Raw genomic sequence first — 20,742 nt, 5'->3', positions numbered from 1 at the left:
ATCGGTTTCTATAATACGTTTCTATGTCATTGTTTTCTGTGGTTGTTTTGCCGGGTTAGAGGGTTCACTAAAGCTGGGAATCGTTGAGAATCCTGGCAGGATACTAACATTTTTCAAGGCCTGGTTGAGTCCGACATGACTGCTGTGGAAATGTACATTATGTTTTACAGTACAGGTACTTCCATCAATGTTCTTTAATCATCCGACCATTTGTTCCTGCTGAGCTATTATTTGAACACAGGCTTTTAGTAGGAAATGTAGTGCTCAGAACCATTATTCAGTCTGTGCTGTGCAATTAGTCTAAAGAGGACGCCCGCTGCCCACACCAGTTACAGTTTCCTCTCCCTGTCGCCGCCGGCTGTGTCCAGATGCACCGGCAGAAAGCAGCCTGGACGGCGCCGGGAACAGGGAGTGAATCATTCTCCTCCTCCGCAAAACAAAACAGTGAGGCAGGGAGTGGAAAGAGAGCTGCTGTGACAGGTTATTAATCTCCGCTGTGCTCCGAGTGGGCTGATAATCCTGCACACAAGCACTTCCAAACAGCGAAGACGTCCCGGGCCGTCCTCGGACACTCTCACTCCCGTTAAAGGCTCATTTGTTTTTATAACCTGGACACTTATTTTCCAATGTTTGTGGCACTTTTTAAAAAGATTGTGATGCTTTTTTCCCCACATTTGTCAAGAACAGACTCAAGAAGTGGCGTATGTATGACACGCCAATTGGTATGCCATTATTGGTGTGTTATCAAGACGCATAATCGCTTTTTAGCGTGTTTATCAACGCCGTTTGGCCTCCATTGACTTACGTTACCTTGCGATTGCGTATCAATTTACGCCGTAGTGAGTAGTATGAAAGCCCGGAAATCCGCGTAGGGAGGTTGGTCGGGGGGGGGAGGATGGGTCAAACACAGGACTTTCACCCAGGAGACCGGGGATCAGGTCCCGCGTGTCACGTTTGCCAAACTCAACCGTCCGTTCTTCTTTTCCTAAACCCAACCCGTTCGCCATGATGCTAATTCCTCGAGCCATCTTTCCTGCACCGTCTCTGTGTCGCTCTTACACGGTTGCCCCCTGCGTAGGATCCCAAAATGGTGGGCGGGCTCAGACACCTCCCAAATCGTCAGGTGACAGCAAGCTACCATGACGTATGTCCTCATTGTCAATACGGCATAGACATACATGGCATAGACATACACGCGGATATGTTTACTTAGTGTGTCCACAGGAGAATGTTGCTTAGCTTCTGTGCCGCTAACGTTCCTGCTTCTCCAAACTGGGGGCGTGTAGACCGCCATCTTAGTTCCTGTAGGTACACAGTGACTGGGGATAAAGATATATGGAGCAATGTCATCAGAAACCTACGTCAGGTCACGTGGGGAAAAAGTTTTTAGAAGGGCTTGGGAAATGGCATGTTGATGTAAACATATGTACTTCCACCAAAATATGACTGTTTTGATTTGGATACGTAAGGAACACTACTGGGAAGCTACCGGACAATATAAAAACCTCAAAATAATGGACTCAACCTTCAAAATATATGTTCATAAATGGCCACATTCTAGTTTGTATTCAATCCAGCAAAAATAATGAAACTTCTACAGACGGACGCTTCACAAGTTTGTCTGGCTGTGTGAACTTTTGTCTGATTTTGAACGTCTCACAGACAGAATAAGTGCACAAATGAGCCGCTGTGTGGATGTCTTAAGAGAACCAGATACAGCGTTCCAATGAAATACCGAGATCTTCCGCATTGACTGGCCCATGACATCCTGATGGACATGCACATTAGCGACAGTTTGTTCATGTTGTCGTAGCAACACCCCTCGTTCATGAGCTTCTCTCTTGTGGATACAACAAGTATATGTGGCAAATCAACACGTTCTCACACTTTGTCGTTCTTATTGACGCTAAAAGTCTCCTTTAGCGCTATAAGGCTTGGTTGGGATTATTGCCGTCCCTTTTGATGCAGTTATGTTAAGGAAAAGGTCGTGGGAGGGCTTACGGTTCCGTTACACGCGGGAAGAACGGGACGGTTGGGTTTGGTAAAGTGTCGTGGGTGGGCGTACGGTTCTGTGACACGCAGGAGGAAAGAAAAAAAAAGCAACTATAGCAAGCGTGACGTGAACCCCGCTCTCCTGGGTGAAAGTCTTGTGTTTGACCCATCCACCCCCCTTGCCAACCTCCTTATGTGGGAATTTGCCCTTACATACTACTCTCTAAATCCTATCTAACTGCTGCTCTCCCCGGTGCGTTACACAAACACGCTGAAGGACGCCTTTTTCGTCGCATCAGACGCTGACAGCCACTGTCCAAACGTCCTTATTTTACGAGTTCGGAATGAGAACGGGTTGGGCAAACTCACCGTTTGTCTAAAAATGTAACACTAAGTAATGCTTATCAAAATAAATGATGGATGTATTGAGAGAACCAAGGAGACTCAATGATTATGTCGAGCTACTAGCTACCGCTAACTTTAGCTACTAGCAGATAGCCGGTAGGCGGTTTGGGAACAGAGACATTAATAACGTTACAGGCTTTACAGCATACAGCGCTCGGATGTGTCATAAGATAATACACATGATGAATTACAGCCATTACATCCATTATTATAGCTACAGGAACTCAGGAGAACGGACATATGAGCCTGCAGTGCAGGGCGATGTGGGCTCAGTCCGCTGGGTCTGCTTGCGTTCATCATGCCTAGTTTAATAACTCTGGATTTGGCTATTACACCATTAGAAAAGTCCATAGAACTATGTGCTAATATAAGGTGTTAGTATGGCTTTTTTCAGTTCTTAGGATTAACACAAATGTCCGTAAACTTAACGGAAAAGGTACTGGTAATTTTCTGACAGGACATTTTCCGTTTTTCTACGATTTCTTACAGTGAAGTACATTTTAAAACATAATGATTTAAATAAGGACTATTTCAGTGTTGGACTGGTAAGTTGATGTACCCCCAACTAAAATGATCCGCTGATATAAAGACGTGTCTTTCCCCATGTAAAATCTACAGGAACAGTCTTTCTGGGCCAGACGCTGCAGTTCCACCGATGGCCGCTACGCTAACGGTTGCTTCAAAAGCCAGATGGCACTGTTCCTGAGGGCTTGCTAGAGCCTCCATTAACCGCCATTTGTAGTCAATCTGGCTAACAGCAGAACACGCTGGAAGAAACGGAGAATTCAGATAGACCCCCTGGAACAAGCTCCAACGTCCCCTCAAAATACCATCCCCCTTCCTCCCCCCCACCCAAATAAAGATGAGTAATGTGCGCAGCCAGCGGAGGAATATATTATCCTCCGGGCCCTGGTGGCAGTGATGAATGTCAGGGACGAACACAGTCACCCAGGCAGCGCCACCGGCCCGAGAGAGAGACACACGCAGTGAGAGAGAGAAAAGAAGAGCACAGGAAGCAGTTTGGTTTCTTTAGTCTGAAGTGCCTCTCCATCCCCAGACATTAAACTCTAAATCTGCCGGGCATCTCCTGACTCCATCGCTGCACCAAAAGAGACGAGTCACTTTGCTTTCTGTTTGTTTGATGGAGACAGAGAGCTAGCCGAGGAGTTTGGTGTGAGCCCACAGAGTCCTGCAGCGACCATCAGATGGGACTCAGAGACTTTGACAACTTAACGGCAGGACTCTTTGTTTTAGGTTCCCGCCGCCCCCGCTGTTCCACCGGGCCTCAATAATGTGGAACTTGACAGTAAAGTTGACGTGGCTTGACATTTGCAAATGCACATTAAATTCACGTCAAATAAAAATGCAGTTTTTGCCACTGACATCATGTAAAGTACAGTCTTTCATCCAGGAAACGGGTGAAAGTCTGGGGTTTGTTGTTTTGTAGCCGTTTCCAGAAAATGTCATCATGTCGACATTATTCATCCCTTCCTTGATGTTTCTGTCACTTTTAAAAAACGTTATTGTCGCACTATTCCAACATTTTTCTCACTTTTTGTGTCATTTTTTTCACCCTTTTCAACGTTGTCGCTTTGTCACCTTTCTTGGCATTTGTGTTGGTTTGTTGCCTTTTTCTGGAAATGTCGCACTTTTCACCAGCTTTGACCCCTTCCTTAGATGTTTTTGCCACTTTTTTCCCCATTTCCTTTTGTTTGAATCAATATGAAGCAATTCATCAGATTTTTCAAATGTCTCTTTTCAAAAGGAAGAAGTAATTCTAGTAAAATCCTAGCGAAGCCCTCAACACTTCTTGTTCCAACAGATGGGGTAATTATAGCTGAGTTTGAGTCACATGTAACAGCACAGAGAAAAACTCGGAGCAGAAAAAGGTGTGAGCGAGGTTTCACTGCAGTGCTTTTTCTTTCCTCTGCAGAGGTGTGTAGGTGGAACCACACACACACGTGTAGGTGGAACCACAGGGGTAATTCATCGCCACTGCAGATGTTCAAACAGTCTCAGAGCATCGATCCTGAAAACAATCTTCATCCACACCTTTCACTGTGTTTTCTCTTCTTTAGCTTCTGTCTTCATGGCACTAAAGCTGAGTCAAGGCGACAAAAAAAAACACAAACGCAGAGAAAAGTAGAGCAACATCTGTAAATAAGAAGCAACTACTGGCCATGTTATTTACAAAATGGTGCCTTTAACGGAAAAACGCCTCCAAAGCTTCTTTTTTTTTTACACATTACCCAGCACAGTGAGGGAAATGCTGTACTATTTTGGTTATTAGCATGCAGAGGAGCGAGGGGTTAATTGGTTTTTTGTGTCTGAGCCACAGATTGTCAAAAATAACATGGGTTAGTGCTCATGCTTCAGCGAAGAAGAAAAAAAGGAAATATAAAAAAAAAAAAAAGGGTGGACAGGGACTTGATAGAGGACAGACACTGACGCTGAACATTAGCCCATTAACGTTACACTACAGCTTGGTTCTTGTCCAATACTGGACAAGTTTCAGAGATTGTTGTTCCATCAGACACTCACACATAGGGAGACAAAGTTACCGTTTAATTCAGGAGGCAAAATATCATGCACAGCTAAATTTAGATCGCATTTGAATTGGAAAAGACAGGTGAGTAAAAGGTTAGCGCCTGCTTCAAACCCTTCCACGACTCCAAAGAGGAAACAAATTACTAAGGGAAGGAATATGGTGTCACAGAATGTAACGTATGGAAAAAATCCCTCTTTTAGCGTGGTACTCAAAATATACAGTAGGTTTCTCCAAAATCTTCTATTTTTTTTACATTTTTGAATTTTTCTAAAATGTTCTCAAAATGTTTAAACTCTCATTTTTTTCTCAATTTCAAATATTCCAACTTTTCATATCTGTGAGGAGTGCGCTCAGAAGCACTTTGCAGGGAGGAAGGGGGTTCAAAAGAAACTAAAAAAAAAAAAGGTTTGCTGTCATGCACAAGTGTCAGGCTTTTATTTGGTTGGTCCAAAGGGGGGGGGGGGGAGAAGAAAAAAACCTTCATCAGCGCCACCATCATTACTGTTGAAATCTGCGCCGTGCGTGTTTGAGTTGGCCCCTAGTGTTGAGGAATGAAGAGGAGACATTTCAAAAGAAAAAAGAGAGAAAAAAGAAAAAGAATTTCAGACAAAAAAAGCACCAAAAAAACCAGGCTGTTTTCTGGCTGGATTTTGTCACATTCTTGATGACTCAGATCAGTTGAAAGAAATTAAAAAATAAAGTACAGTAATGTTAAAGTATCATTTCTGTGCCATTCATTCTCATAGTCAAACTATTAAAAGTAAAGAAAAATCCTCCCAGTCTCCCCATTCTTCCTGCTGATTCCTCACATCTGTTTCCACTTTTGTCTTCATAAAGCTCAGTTTTTTTGGTTCGGCAGCTTATGAAAACTTAAGTTCTGGCTTCTTTACATTGTTGGTAGTGAACATCAGCACACAGCAGCTTTAAGGCATGTTTCTGTTGTTTGCTAGCAGATGAAATTGACGAGGACGAACCTGTACACAATACTAGTCTATTCCACAACGCTGTGGAGTAAGGTCTGGCAACCCTAAAGCCATGTTGGCCAATCAGAAGCCTGGAATAAGCTATTGCTGGAAAGCTACTAGGCTGCAATGGCGGATCGATTGCTCTGTAGCATTCTGATGCATCGATTCTTCAATATAGTGGAAGAGTGTTTGGACTGTATCAGCCTCCGTGATGTGTGCTGTAGCTTCACAAATCAACACAGGGTCGGTCTCAACAGGCTCATAACGGGGGACGGGGGGGTGTTTGCTCAGTATTGCTGCTCACTGAGAGGGCAAGCTGCACAAACACGGGCTGGCACACACACACACACACACACGTATGAACGTGTGAATGCTGCTCAACAGTTCCCTTCATATGGCCGACCAACAGCTTAACGTTTTAGCCGCAGCCATGATTTATCCCAAACCAGAAGACATTTTTCAGCATTCTGTGCGAGCTGTTCCTTAAATTAAAAAGCTCTTTGCTGTGCTTCATAGTGCAGAGATAAAGAAAGGTAAACCGAGGTAAACAGAGGGAGAAAATGGCTCCAGCGCTGCGTTTTCAGAGCCACTGCAGCTCACTTTTATTTACTGGCATCTCGGTGCCAAACACATCAAGGGATTATGTAATCTGCAGAGTGTAAAGTCAGCGTTTTTATTTGGTGTAGCCTACAGCCCACATCTGTGCTCGACTCAGCCTGCCCGCAAATCATCCAACCATTTCTAGTTTTTATTTGGTAGTTTTCAAGGTTTTGCTGCTAGAAAACTGCAAGTAACTTGGGGAACATTTCTGCACCATTAGTCCTGACATATCACAGAAACACTTCACTATGCTCATACTACACTTTTTATTTGGGGGGGGGGGGATTTTTTTTGCAATGTTTTTGACGCTCTTTCCAATGTTTTGTCGCCTTTTTTGCGGTTTGATGTTTTTCAATTTTTGCCATGTTTGAGGCAGTAAGAGTGTAAATCCTACCTGATCCTCGGCTGGCAGGATATTTTGACATTACAGCAGATTTCTGAGGCCAACTCAGGGATATAAAGATGACTCTGCTCTGTCAATCTGCATACTTTTCTCTCTCTGTTTTGCAATAACCAAAGATTATATTAAAGCTTGACAGATTAGTTGATTGAGACTGACAAAAACATTGGAAAAAAAAAAAACGCCAAAAATGACAAAAAAAATAGCAACTTAAATGTCAAAAAAAGCTTTGAAAAAACCCACCAAAACTGTTCAAAAAGTTGAAAAAAGTGCTAAAAACATGAAGTATGAAGGGAAATGACTTTTGTCTCTCTGTTAGAGATGAACAGATGAATCAATTAAGACGTTGAAAAATGCACCTAAAGCATAAAAAAAAGTGCTTAACATTTAACAAAAAAAATGAACAAATAGTCAAAAATGTTTGTCTGTTTGCAATTACAAAAGATTATAATAAGACAAAAGCGTCGGGGAAAAAAGTGACAAAAATTTGATGAACAATGAATGAAAAGTATGAAGGGAAATGTTACAGTCTACGGTGTTTTCACTGTACATTTCTTTGACCGTTTCACTGTTTTTGAACTTCAATAAATGCAACGTCTTTCCAAAAATCAACGAGGACTAATAATGTTAAATAATCAAGATTTCAATGTTGACCAAAATAATTGTAATTATGATTTTTTCCAGAATCGTGTTTGACGCTCTAAATTTTAAAAACTCACCGTGTGTCCCCTAAATTCTGAGCCCGTTTATTGGTGATTGTAGAAGAAACTTCTAATCTAGCATGTGCCGGAGAGCTCGGAGCTGTCAGAGATCTCAGCCAGACACACACACTAATGTGCTTCCTATCCGTCCTAAAACTGCTCCCCCTGACCTCTGACGTGTTATGCCCCACACACACTCGACTTTTTACACACTTAACACTTATGCAATCGTCTCCATGGTGATATGAGGCAAACCGGTGTTTCACATGTCAGAAAAACGTCTAAAAAAGCCTCAAAAAACGTCAAAACAAATGAAGAAAATAGCGTTTAAAAAAACATTGAGAAACTGCACAAAAACATCTGAAAACGTGACTAAAACTTTGAAAAAAGCCTCAGAAACCATAAATAAACATGTCTGTGATTAAGCGGGGTCGTATATCATTTTTTTAAGGTTGCTTGCTCTGCGCCTTTTCATCCCTATCGCAAACACAGATATGGGATGGTGGGGGCCTGCAGACGCCACCTTTCATGGCCAACCTAGTCTGGACCGCTGCCCAACCGGAGACCTCTGTCCCCGAGTCGACACGCTCCCCGCGGCTTTGTCCCAGGGCTGACAGTGATGCTGTGTGGCTGCCGCCGCCGCCGCGCCGATGATAGGGGATGTACCACTGTACCTCTGTAACCTCTACCGGGCCTGGCCCAAAGAGATACAGAACCCCAGCTCAAGTGCAGCGGCCTCTCCGTGGACGTCCTCCGCGCGTCTCTGGGTCCCCAACTCTCCGGAGACCCAGCTCTAGTGGTAGAGATAAATCAGTAAATTTGAGTAAAAGCAAGCTTCGCTTATCCCAAGGGAATGCGCCACACGAAACTCAGATTTCTAAATCACACCAGGTCCCCAGATGATACTAATCCCGGGTGAAAAGGGCTTTTGACGCTCAAAATTTCCTATGGGTAGGAGCCCAAGACCCCCCGCTTCAAAGGCCCATTCTGAGCCAGGAAAAACCCTGCTTGCTGCTAACCCTAAAACTGCTCCCCCGACCTCTGACCTCTGAGTGTTCTGCTCCACACACTCTGCCTTTTACACAACACACATGGAGTCGTGTTCTCGGCGTCTGGCTGAGTAAAGTGCTCCCAACACTCACTCCAAGTCACAAGTGGTCACTCGAACAGAAAACCTTTAGCCTGAGAGCTGCTGCTTTTATTTGAAAGGGGAACTTTTCTTTTTTTTTAATCCAACCTGGATTCTATTTTACGATGTTTTTGTGTCTAAGTGACTGATGGGAACAGCTTTAAAACTGGTCCAGTATTAAGCAGGAAACAAGCTGCAATGTAACATTAATGGTCAATTTCCATCCACTAAAAGTTCTGTTTTAGCTGCTGACAGACTCAGATTATTATTCTAAGTGTGTGACAACATTATGGGATGGATCTCTACAGAGATAGACTTTTTAGTTAAAGAGGAAGATCCTTTTAGTTTAAAATGAAACAGCCCCGAAATCACCATACTACACCAGACTCCATGTAAATAATCACTACTTTTTATCATCGTAAAACACACTTCATTCAAAGTGGACAGAAACTAAATAAAACTATACAAAGCCATCCTGGTTCATCTTTCCACTGTTCCAACAATCACCACTCTGGTTTGGTTGAAATAAACCCTTAATTCACCCATTTACATGTGGAAATATGCTGGCTCTATACACGCTAAAAGTCCTGATTATTTACATGGAGTCTGGTGGAGATATGCTGGCTCTATACACGCTAAAAGTCCTGATTATTTACATGGAGTCTGGTGGAGATATGCTGGCTCTATACACGCTAAAAGTCCTGATTATTTACATGGAGTCTGGTGGAGATATGCTGGCTCTATACACGCTAAAAGTCCTGATTATTTACATGGAGTCTGGTGGAGATATGCTGGCTCTATACACGCTAAAAGTCCTGATTATTTACATGGAGTCTGGTGGGTTTGGTGATGGGGATTTCGGGGCTGTTTCATGTTAAACTAAAGGATCTTACTCTTTTATGTACTACAGGTTTTCTAAAATGTTCTGTTAAAATCTGCAAATGAGGCATTATCTAATGTTACCTTTGGGTAAATTTAGGAAAAATCTATACAAATAGACAAAATGTAGTAAAATAAATACTGTCTTTGGATTAGTCTGAAAGAAGACATGTTACGGAAGATAAAGAGCACCAAAACAAATGTCTCCCCTGAATCTTGAATCACTCTTGCTTATCAGCACTCTTATCGGAGTCTCTGCATTTCCTCACTTTTGGACAAACTAGCGTTCACTGATTAGACTGCAGGCAAAATCAAAATGTTTGAAGAGCTCCCAGGTAATTACTGACGAGGAAACTAGTTTGATTTCACTATCAGGTTAATAACAAGAGGTTATGACACCTAACTCGCTGAACAAAATCAAACAGAGAGAATAAAGCTACACTCCAAGTTGAATTTCCTTGTTTGCATTTCAAATTGCATTATGGGACCAAGCGTCATAGTGTCAAAAAAGCCTTGAAAGTGTAAAAATAAGCGGCAAACGTCAAAGCGTTAAAAAAAAAGGGTCAAAAGCATAAAAAAAAACGCTGAGAAAAGCATTTTAAACAAGTGCCAAAAGTGTTAAAACACAACAACTTTGATTCTTTGTTAGAGAGAACTTTAAATGAGAAAATGTTCTGTATTTTAACTGTAGCTACATTTCCGTTTTTAATTCACGGGACAAAGTCCAGGCAAAGAGTCGCCAGAACTATTTCTGTTATTTTACAGATTTATTTCTTAGAGTGGACTTTCTCTAATAAAGTGATCTATACATTTGTATTTTTGTTTTTCTTTACATTATTGAAAGGAAGAACAAAAGCTACTTAGGGGGATGTCAGAAATGTCATCCTACAAAATAAGACAGGACACGCTCAACTCACGTAGATCCTTAGAAAGCTGGGTGCTGGATCCTAAAGGTGAATAATAATCAATAAAGCTACTAGGACAGCACTCCGATTTGATAGTTAATTGCCACACAACAGACATTTCGGACGGCATCCTTCCTCAGCGTGTGCAGAAGCAATTACAAACAATTCTCCACACACAGGTGGGTTTAATTATAGAACCAATACTGCACAGGTGGAGTAAATCATCCACAACTAGCCCTTCAATCCCAACCAAGGGAGCCACAACCAATTCAGATCAGGGTTAGTAAACTCAAACCAGAACATTCGTTGCGTGGCAATGAACTATCAAATTGGAGTGCTGTCCTAGTAGCTTTATTTTGAAATGTCATCCTCAAATTGTTAATTTAAACATTGTTTTGGTTCGGCCCACAATTTCGCAATCAGTGCAACCCTAATTCCTTTTAGGATGAATCACAAACATGAAGTAGAATACTGTGAGTACAAAATACCAAGTGTGAAACACAAAAGAGGTTAAAGGAGCCACGGAACAGGACAGTCAGCGGGAGTCAACTTTACAGATGTATGACTTTTTGTAAACTTTTTCCTGGCATAAGACGCAACAACAAAACATGGGTACCAGCCAAATTGTTAATTTAAACATTGTATTGGTATTGGCCATAATTCCAAACACAGTGCAACCCTAACTCCTTTAAGATGATTCACAAATATCAAATACAGTACAGTATTGAATTACCAAGTTCAGTTTAAAGTTCAGGGTAGATACGCACAAGCAAGTGTGAACACAAAAGGTGTTTCCCTGGCAACAAGATGCAACAACAACATCGGTATTGGCCAAATTGTTAACTTAAACATCGTTTTGCTATTGGCCCAGAATTTCACAATTGGTGCAACCCTAATTCCTTTCAATATGAATAACAAATATCAAGTAGAATACTTGTTCCTGTGAGTATGAAAGTGACGAAGCACAGTTCGAAGATCAGGGTAAACCTGCACAAGCAAGTGTGAAATACAAAAGTTGTATTACTTAATTCCACAGACGTATGACTTTTTGTAAACTTTAGCCTGGAACACAACCACCAAACATGGGTACCAGCCAAATTGTTAATTTAAACATTGTATTGGTATTGGCCCAGAATTCCAAAATCGGTGCAACCCTAATTACTTTTAAAGACAAATCACAAGTCAGGTAGAATGCTTTTTCCTGTGAGTATTAAAAGTGACGAAGGACAGTTAGAAGTTCGGGATAAACCCACACAAGCAAGTGTGAAATACAATAGAAACCAACACAAAGACAAACAGGAAGGGGAGAAAGACAGAAAGAAGGTAAGAGAGGCATCAGTTGACCTACCGTCCTCCGTGGGGACGTAAATGTTGAGGTAAAGGCAGTCCTCGCTCTGCTCCTGCACGTAGGTTACCACTGTATCCAAGTTGGCGGTGAACCAAACGGGGAGCATATCATTGAGCAAAAACCGGTCCTCTAAGAACTGAGGACAAACCGGCGCAAACTGAGTAGCATTCCTGATTCCCGGCCAGGACATGGGCGGCTCCGGCGGCTGGAACCTCCGCTCCCCCGTTGGGGCCAGCGCGTATGGGATCCCCAAGTACTGTTCCACCGGTCCCAGAATCTCATTCGGTAATGTAACCTTTACTCCGCGCAATTTCCCGTAATTGGTAGTGACTACGGGGTGCTGCTGGGCGTAACAGATGGACGCCAGCCCCGTCCAAAGAAGAAGGCAACACATCCATGAAGGGCCTCCAAGCACGGACATATTCCCGCTGCGTTTATCCGAAGCCTGAGCCTGGCAGGTTGTTGTTACGGTCCACCGTCGGGGTCCTCGGTGCCCTCCCCCTTAACCCCTCCACCGAGATACTTCCTGCTCGTCCTCAGGCGGCGCACTGAGCGAAGAAACCCCGGCCAAACAAAGCAGCTTTGTCAGTGCTCCCCATTCTGAGAGTCAGCGTGGAGATTGGCGGCAGCGGTGGCTGTATGATTTCTTCCCGTCCCGGAAAACAGAAGAGAGCCTCGCATGCTCTTTGGTTAGCGGGGCTCCAGCTTGATGGGATATCCTGAAAGGAAAGGAGTTGATCAACTAAAGCACCATCAGAAAATATTACACTGGAAAAAAAGTAAAAAAAACAATGAATACCAGGTGTTTTCTTGCTAATACATAAAACATCTGCCAATGGAACAAGTAAAAATTTACATTTAAAATAGAAGAAGAGCCATATTTTACAAATTAACATGTAACATATTGCAGCTTAAAAAACCTTATGAGATGTCAAAAAAGCTTGTTTCCTTTTAGATATGACTCAAAACAAGATGTGTCCAAGACTCTTTTCACTAAACAAGATATTTAAGATGCATCGTCCAAAAACAAGTCCCTATATCTCCCTGAAATATCACTCGTTATGTGGTTGTCTTATATTAAGTGTGAGATGAATATACTTGGTAAGATTGTGCTTTTTTGCAGTGTAGGAAAGGAGGAAGAATTATGACCAAAAAGTCATGAAAAAAAACATATCCAGGCACTCAAGGTTGTTTACAAAAAGTGATAAAAGGCCTTTAATTCATAGGGCAAGACATTAATAGCAAATCAAGGCGTGTCGCACGTGTCAAACTCAAGGCCCGCGGGCCAAATCCGGCCACTCGCAGATTTTTATCCAGCCCGCATTTCAATTTATAATAAATGTATAATTTGTGCAGAGGTTTTGCCTTCAGGGGCTACACTACAAATATAATACAAAACACATGGTAGAAAATCCAGCATCTAGGCCATCATATGTCAAATTTTGTCAAGTGACAAAACTTCAGAAAGAGCAAAAAAAATGTATTGATATGCGGGCCGGATCAAAATCTGCGAGGGGTCAGATTTTATGCCAAAAAGGCCGGATACAGTGACAAAAACGTTGAAAAAGCGCCAAAAAACGTCAGAAAATGTGGCGTAGACTTCAGAAAACGCGACAAAAAAACTGGGAAAACTTTTTGGAAAAAGCAGCAAAATAAACATCTAAAGAAGTGACGAAAATGTCGGAAAAAAACTACGGCGAAAACCTCTGAGAAAACGCCGGAAAAATAAACCAACACATTGAAAAACAGGCGGTAAACAAGCGTTGGAAAAATTAGTAAAAATGTTGAAACAACAACCAAAAGCATCGGCAAAAAAGACAATAAATTCAGAAAATGCGACAAAATGTTGAAAAAAGTGAAACTGGGCGGGCCAAAATGTATTCTGAATCCCAAGTTGATATGCGGGCCGGATCAGAATCTGTGAGGGGCCGGGTTTGGCCCGCGGGCCTCGAGTTAGACACATATGACTTATCGAGTTAAATGCTGAAGTGAATTACATCTTAATTTTCAACGTTAACTTGTGATGTGACAGTTGATTCATTTTTGTGGGTTTTGTGCGAAAAAATAATTGAAAAGTAAGCGGCGACCTGCTGAGGGTCTTGAGATTGGTCGAAATGATTTGAGGACATTTAATTCTCATCCCGCTGATTTAAAGATGGTCTCTGTGGGTTCAGAGGCGTCACGGTCTCACGGTCAAAACCTTCATTCCATTTCCTGATCGAGACCTCACCCCATTTCACCGCCCGCAGGGCTGCAAATATATATTCTTTACATCTCACATCTGACTGCTCCATTCCAAAAAGTATTGATTAATTAGAGTCTCACTCACTAAAGTCAGACTGAATCAATTATTAAATCTCATGCTGACCGGCACAGACTCCTTTCTGATAATCAAATTAAAAAATGAGAGGAATCCTGCTGATAGAGCCAATCTGTTTTTAGGGTTAGACTTTCACACTGTTACTGACAGTTGTTGCTTTTTTTCAAAGTTTTTGGCAGTTTTTTCTTCATTGTGTGTGGGGGGGTGTATTTTGTAAATGTATGACCTTTATTGCTGTTTGTCATTGTTGGCTCTTTTGATGTTTTTTGTACATTTCTGGCATTTTTGGCATGTTTGACAGTGTAATTGTACATTATTGGCAGGTTTTTTGTGTGTGTTTTTGACAACAGAAAACAGAAAGGATTCAAGCTATTCCTGACTACGGCTGCAAGGATCTCTCAAATAGACACACACAGAACTATAAAATGGGTGCTAAAAATCCACCTTCATGTCTTCAACCTGAGCAGATAATCAGCCAGAATAAGTGACAACACCTGGGTGGCTGTTGAGAGGCTTTAAGACTACAGAGAGACTTATATCGACAACAAAACTATGTATAAATTAACACATAGACACAAAATGACTACAAAGAAAAGTAAAACGACTAAACATAGACGCAAAATGGAAAAAATAGATGTAAAACAACAAAAGATAGAACACAAAGAGACACAAAGCGACAAAAATGTAGACACAAAAGCCCCACAAATGACCCAAAACGAATACAAAGAGACACAACAAACCACAAAAATAATTAAAACGACTAAACCTAGATGCAAAACTACTCCAAAGAGACACAAAAATAAAGCATAACTAATCCAAGAAAGATGCAAAAAACGGTACAAAAAATTAGCCCTAAAACGTACACAAAGAGACACAAAACCACCACAAACAATGTGTGTGAAAGGACTTAACATAATGAAGACGCAAAACACATCAAACTGACACGAAGTGACACAGAACAACTTTACGACCCAACATGAGTACAAAGTGACACAAAACAACCACAAAGACGAATCAAATGACCGAAAATAGGAAAATTAAAACAAAGTAATGCCAGCCTCAACTTTTAACGTTAAAGTTTAAATCTTTTGAAGACTTTTTATGAGATGTAAAACAACAAGATGTTAAACGAACAAAAAGAGACACAAAAACAACCACTGAGAAAAGAGAAACGACTTAACAATGACGATGCAAAACACGTAAAATGACAACAAAGAAGTTAAACGACAAAAAAAATGTAAAAAACAGATGTAACAAAACACAAAATGACACAAAACAACTACAAACGACACAAAATAATACATAGACACAAAACAACATCTTTGTAAGATAACTCCAACAAGACACAAAAATTACCAAATAAAGATGCAAAATGACAAAAAACAAACACAAAGAGACACACAACGATCCTAAAAGATGCAAAATGAACACAAAGAGACACACAACGAACACAAAGAGACACACAACGACTCTAAAAGACGCAAAATGAACACAAAGAGACACACAATGAACACAAAGAGACACAAAACGACCCAAAATAAGTAGACTTAAAAAGACACACAAAACCACCACAGAGGAAAGTAAAATACCAATATTAAGAGTAATGCCAGCCTGTAGAGTTTAAATGCCCCCCGGGTTAGTTGGAATTTATTTCCTTGTAAATTGGGTGAACCAACCGTTAATTGCTTGCTGTTGCACCCTCAGGCTCGACTCAGAGCTGTAAGCTGCGTTACCATGGAAACAATCAATGACACATGCTGACAAGTGGCAAAAAATGGAGGCGAAAACATGTCATCATTCATTCCTGGAGCCGGCAGTGAGAAGGGGAAGACAACACTGCAGTAAACAAACCCCTCAGATTTATTTTCGGGGGAAATAGTTTCTAAAATGTCTTGTTACTCGTATAGCGCTCTCTCCAAACTATTCCACCGGAGTGAAAGAGGCCGAGCTGCACTCGTTTTAGTTTGGAGAATACCCAGAATGCACTGCAAACTGACATAGTTTAGAAGGAAATGAATAGACTTTTTTTTTTGAGGGAAAGACATTTTTGCTGACTTAAATGACTTAAACTATTTCCAACTGAAAAATGAGGCTCAACAAATAAGAAAGTCAGTCCGTCAGTCATTTCATCACTTTGGTCCGGACTGAAATATCTCAACAAATGTTGAACGGATTGCCATGAAGTTTTGTACCGACATTCACGGTTCCCCTACTGACTTGACTTGGTCATGAATGAATTTTAAAAAACCTCTGCGATACCTTAACTTTTCATCTAGCACTGCCATCGATCAAAATTTGAATCCATCCAATACTTTGATTTATTAAAGTGATGTCCAAATGAAGCTTCATGAAGATTTATGAAGCGTTGACTTTATTTTCCGAGCCCACTAGATGGCGCTCTTGGTGTAAAGTAAAAAGGCTCAAGGAATGACAATTCAGCGTGCTTTCAACCTTTTGTTGAACAGAGAGTGCGCCATCTACTGGGCTCAAAAAATAAAGAAAAAGCTCAATTTCATCAATATACCGTTTTTTAAACACGCTAAGTAAGTAAAGGTTTAATTCGGCAATCGTTGATTTCATAAGCAGTAATGACTATTGGATGCCTACCCTTCAGGAAGTGAAGTAACTAGAGATGTTCCGATACAGATTCCAGGATCAGAAAAGCCTCTGATACTGCGTAAAATTCTGGTATCATTATCGGCGAGGACTGGAGTTCATGCATCAATCTGATACGTAATTTAGCCCTGAAGAAAATCTACTTTAAAGTAGTTTATTGATGTTCTTTTTCCGTTATGACTCGCTGTCAAACTGGATGATAAAAGAAAGTTCTTTGGTGTTCATTGTTTGGGTTTGTTCATGTTTCACAAAGAGTTTAAGTATTTTTTAACGCACTGGTATCGGATCGGTACTCAGTATTCAACCCAAACCACGATCCTTTTCTAAACTTAACAGAGTCCCTGTTTGTTTGACCTACGCCTCCATCCATAGAAACGTATTTGGATAGGTCAAAACAAACCTAATCCAAGAGAAAAGTAGTTTTGGTTGTATGGTAACATAATGTTTATGAGACAGGGCTTTGTCGAGGTGTTTTACAACATTATGTACCGTTGAATAAAGGCTTAAAGACTAATGTCTGACTATGACTAAAATCGATGGCGGTCCCACGGGTCTGCTAGTTTAAAATCAATACAGTGTTTTCAAGAATCGATACAGTATCACAAAGCATAATATTAAACCCCTAATGGGTATTAGAGGATGTACAGTCCCCTGCAGCCAGAGAAGAGGTTATTTTATAATTAGAAACTAAATTAGTTTGAGTTGATTCAGCACACATGTTCCCTTTTTGTGTTGTTAAAAGGGAACATGTAAGCACAGACCTTTATGGTAACAAAGGCCTTTTCTTTAAGGCTCTTCATTATTTCAGTCTATAATGTCCTTTAGTTGTGTATACAGCTTCAACACACACACTTTGCAATTAATGTAATTACCGCTAACTAACTGCATGGTGGAGCTGGAGCCTTTGTATCCCCTGAGAGTCTGGGGCAGTTGGTAATCCAACCCTCCCTGCCAGGAATATAAAAATGGGGAAGACACATTAAATCCTTACAGTATTTTGTTTGTTTGTCACATTTTAAATTCTACAGAATACAGGAATAAGCTGATAACAAACGTACAACAACAATGTGCTCAGAGCCACAGACGCTGTAGTGAAAATAAGCAACGCATTCTCATGAAAAGGTTTGTATGATATCTATATATGTATATATAAATATATTAGGGCTGTCAAACAATTCATTTTTTTTAATCGCGATTAATCGCTGAATTTCTATAGTTAATCGTGATTAATCGCATATTTTATCATGTGATTAAAATTCTATTATTTTGTATTTCAGAACAGTTTTTAAGTTCATATTAACAATGGAAAGCCATTCTTACCAGTTTATCTTGATTGGGAATCAAATGAATGCAAAGAAAGTTACTTTATGAACTTGATTTTAAGATTTGTAATTATTTATTTACTGTAAACAAAAGAAAAATGTGTGAATCTGTCATTATTGCATAATTCCTCCAAGTACCTAACTAAAAATCCATATCCTTACCAGAGTCAATCAAGTGTTTAGTAACTCCTAAATAATGTAGATTCCTCACTGACGTCCAGTGATCACCGGTTAATGAGACAGCGTTTGCAGCACTTTGCAGCAGTTCCAGTTTAGCTGCTTTCTCCGTGTCATACAGGCTGTGTGTGGTGAAACTACTGTCCCTCTCGACGGCAACGAGACAGGTCAGAACATGTCAACCGTAGTACGTCTTTAAGACCCGAGTCCTCTACGATGCTGACAGGTCTGCAGTTAGTTGCCACCCGTTTCGCAAGAGCTGTAGTCATTTTTGGGGATTTGGTTTCATCAACAGGTCGGCAAGTAGCACTCTCCAAAATACTGCTTAGCCTGAGTGGGTAGCATGCTAGTGGGTAGCATCAACCTGAGTCACGTTAATTAGCTTGTAGGTGGTAGCTCAAGCTTGACGTGCTTCGTGATATTTTAATTCGGCTTTATGTGGCTTTCGACTTGTCTACTGAGCCGTCCTGGAGTTTTGGAAAATAAAAAGCGTCATTCAGAATCGTGTTGCTGCTGTCTTTCTCCATCATGCCTGCAGCCTGCAGCAGGAGGAAGTATCGCAGCTTGATGATAAGTAAAGGTGCAGCAAAGGGTCAAAATAGTAGCCTGTTAGGCACCACGCCAAGCCCAGTGAAGAGTAAAATAAATTAATAAATGCCGGCATACGATTAATGCAATTAAAAAACATTAATTGCGTTAAAGCTGACAGCCCTAAAATATATGTTTAGTAGCAGTTAGTAGATGTGTTTAGCAGCAATTACCAGATCAACATCGCTGAGGCTCCCTATCATAGTACATGTCCATATACGCGTTGTTTTCACGGATGGGATTGCCCCGCTTCCCAGCCTTGCACGCTAGATGTTCTCACCACGAGTTTCTCTTCACTGACCAATGACAAGCAAAGAAAACAGGCTCCGCCCTCCTTCAACCGCCATGGCTGCAGCTGATTGGACAAATGCGTCACGTGGGGCTGGCTGCTCCCAAATTTCAAAACTGACCATAATGGCGCGTCGTTCGGAATACAATCTCTTATTTTACGAAAATAGTTAATCTATCAAACGGTCAGTTTAAAAGATTTCCGTCAGTTTATGAGAGGCGTCCATTTGCATAAAGTTAGCTGGATTACACTTTATGCAAATGAGGAGTGGGGGCCTTGACGCCCCGCTTCTCCAAAGTCCCCGCGACAGTCCCAGAATGCATTGCACAACTGGTCCCATAGAAATGAATGCGAAGCATGGAAATGACGCTGACAGTTGCCACACACTTTGAGGGGGAAGAATCGCGCTGTCCCATCAGGAGAGAATGTGCCGGCCAAACGTACAGAGACAAATCGCATCCAGCATACTCTGAAAGCCACGCCCACCGACGAATAATCAGAGGCCCGGAACGAATGTCAATAACAAAACATTTAATCAACTTACTTATAACTTTTTACGCAACATACATTCAAGTTGAGTTCTCAGTTTTCTTGGTCAACATTTGGACCTGTACGTGGAATTCCCAACCCTTTTTTTTCGGTAGCCTACTTTGCCTCTGTAATAACAAAAACATATTTCAGTTGTAAACACATTCATACTATTAAATGTTGTTAGTTATTTAGAACAGTTCTTCACAACACAAACTAAAACCCCACAATATGCAACTAACGGCTAAAACAATAACATAGTGCCTGTAGATAGCTAAAAATATTGAGTAAGCATGTCAAAGGTTTATTTTAGCTATATAATATATAATTTACCAGAGAAGGAAAGTTAGCTGTTAGCTAAAGTTAGCTATGTGTTAGCAAGCTAAGACACTTGCAAACACAGTACCAAACTTTCTGATTTATCCACATCCCACTACAACACAAGTTGCATTCTGTCAACTGCTTTAGTTAGCCTCAAACTGACATTTGGATGTTTTTACTTGGTAAAAAGATGCTTTAGCTTAACTTAGACATATACTTAGCCTAAAACCGACATTTGGACTGACAACAATGCTTGCTGCACATGTAACGTTGGACATAACGTTAGCTCAAGTTCTGGGTTCTTGACCCTGTTGGTAGTGAACATCAGCACACAGCAGCTTTTAGACATGTTTCTGTAATGAGGACACCTTTACACAATACAAAGTCAATGGAGAGCAGAAAGATGCCCCCCCCCTTAAATGCTTTCTGTCTCTATAGCATACTTATCCTTTAATAGTAGTATTTACCCCAGGTTTCCTAAAACTTTACTAAAACGTTAAACTACGGGAGACACATTACCAGTGTCTTTACTCAGTGTTATTATGACCATGGGTTACTGATCTCAGGAACCCAAGAATAGAACATAATACATCTTCATAATTTCCCATACAGCATCTTCACTGATTACATTACACACATTTGCATTTTAATGAGGAAAACTGATTTTCTTGGGCTTTTAACTCCTAAATGCTTGGAGCTCATGTTAAAG

The 20,742-nt window shown here is 41.0% G+C and overlaps 1 protein-coding gene across 1 annotated transcript in view; it reads right to left on the bottom strand.

Moving 5' to 3' along the window:
• The window catches only part of nlgn4xa (neuroligin 4 X-linked a), a 63,986-nt gene extending 51,688 nt beyond the window's left edge, over positions 1–12,298 (bottom strand). The window contains exons 1-2 of the mRNA XM_078244053.1: positions 11,873–12,298; positions 5,424–5,483 (exon numbers count right to left, since the gene is read on the bottom strand). Coding sequence (XP_078100179.1) covers positions 5,424–5,483; positions 11,873–12,293 — 481 coding nt within the window. The 5' untranslated portion in view covers positions 12,294–12,298. The remainder of the gene's footprint in view (positions 1–5,423; positions 5,484–11,872) is intronic.
• Between the last annotated feature and the right edge of the window lie 8,444 nt (positions 12,299–20,742).

The sequence above is a fragment of the Sander vitreus genome, chromosome 24, assembly GCF_031162955.1.
Source record: "Sander vitreus isolate 19-12246 chromosome 24, sanVit1, whole genome shotgun sequence".
NCBI classification, from domain to species: domain Eukaryota; kingdom Metazoa; phylum Chordata; class Actinopteri; order Perciformes; family Percidae; genus Sander; species Sander vitreus.
This window is presented reverse-complemented; position numbering and strand designations above follow the sequence as displayed.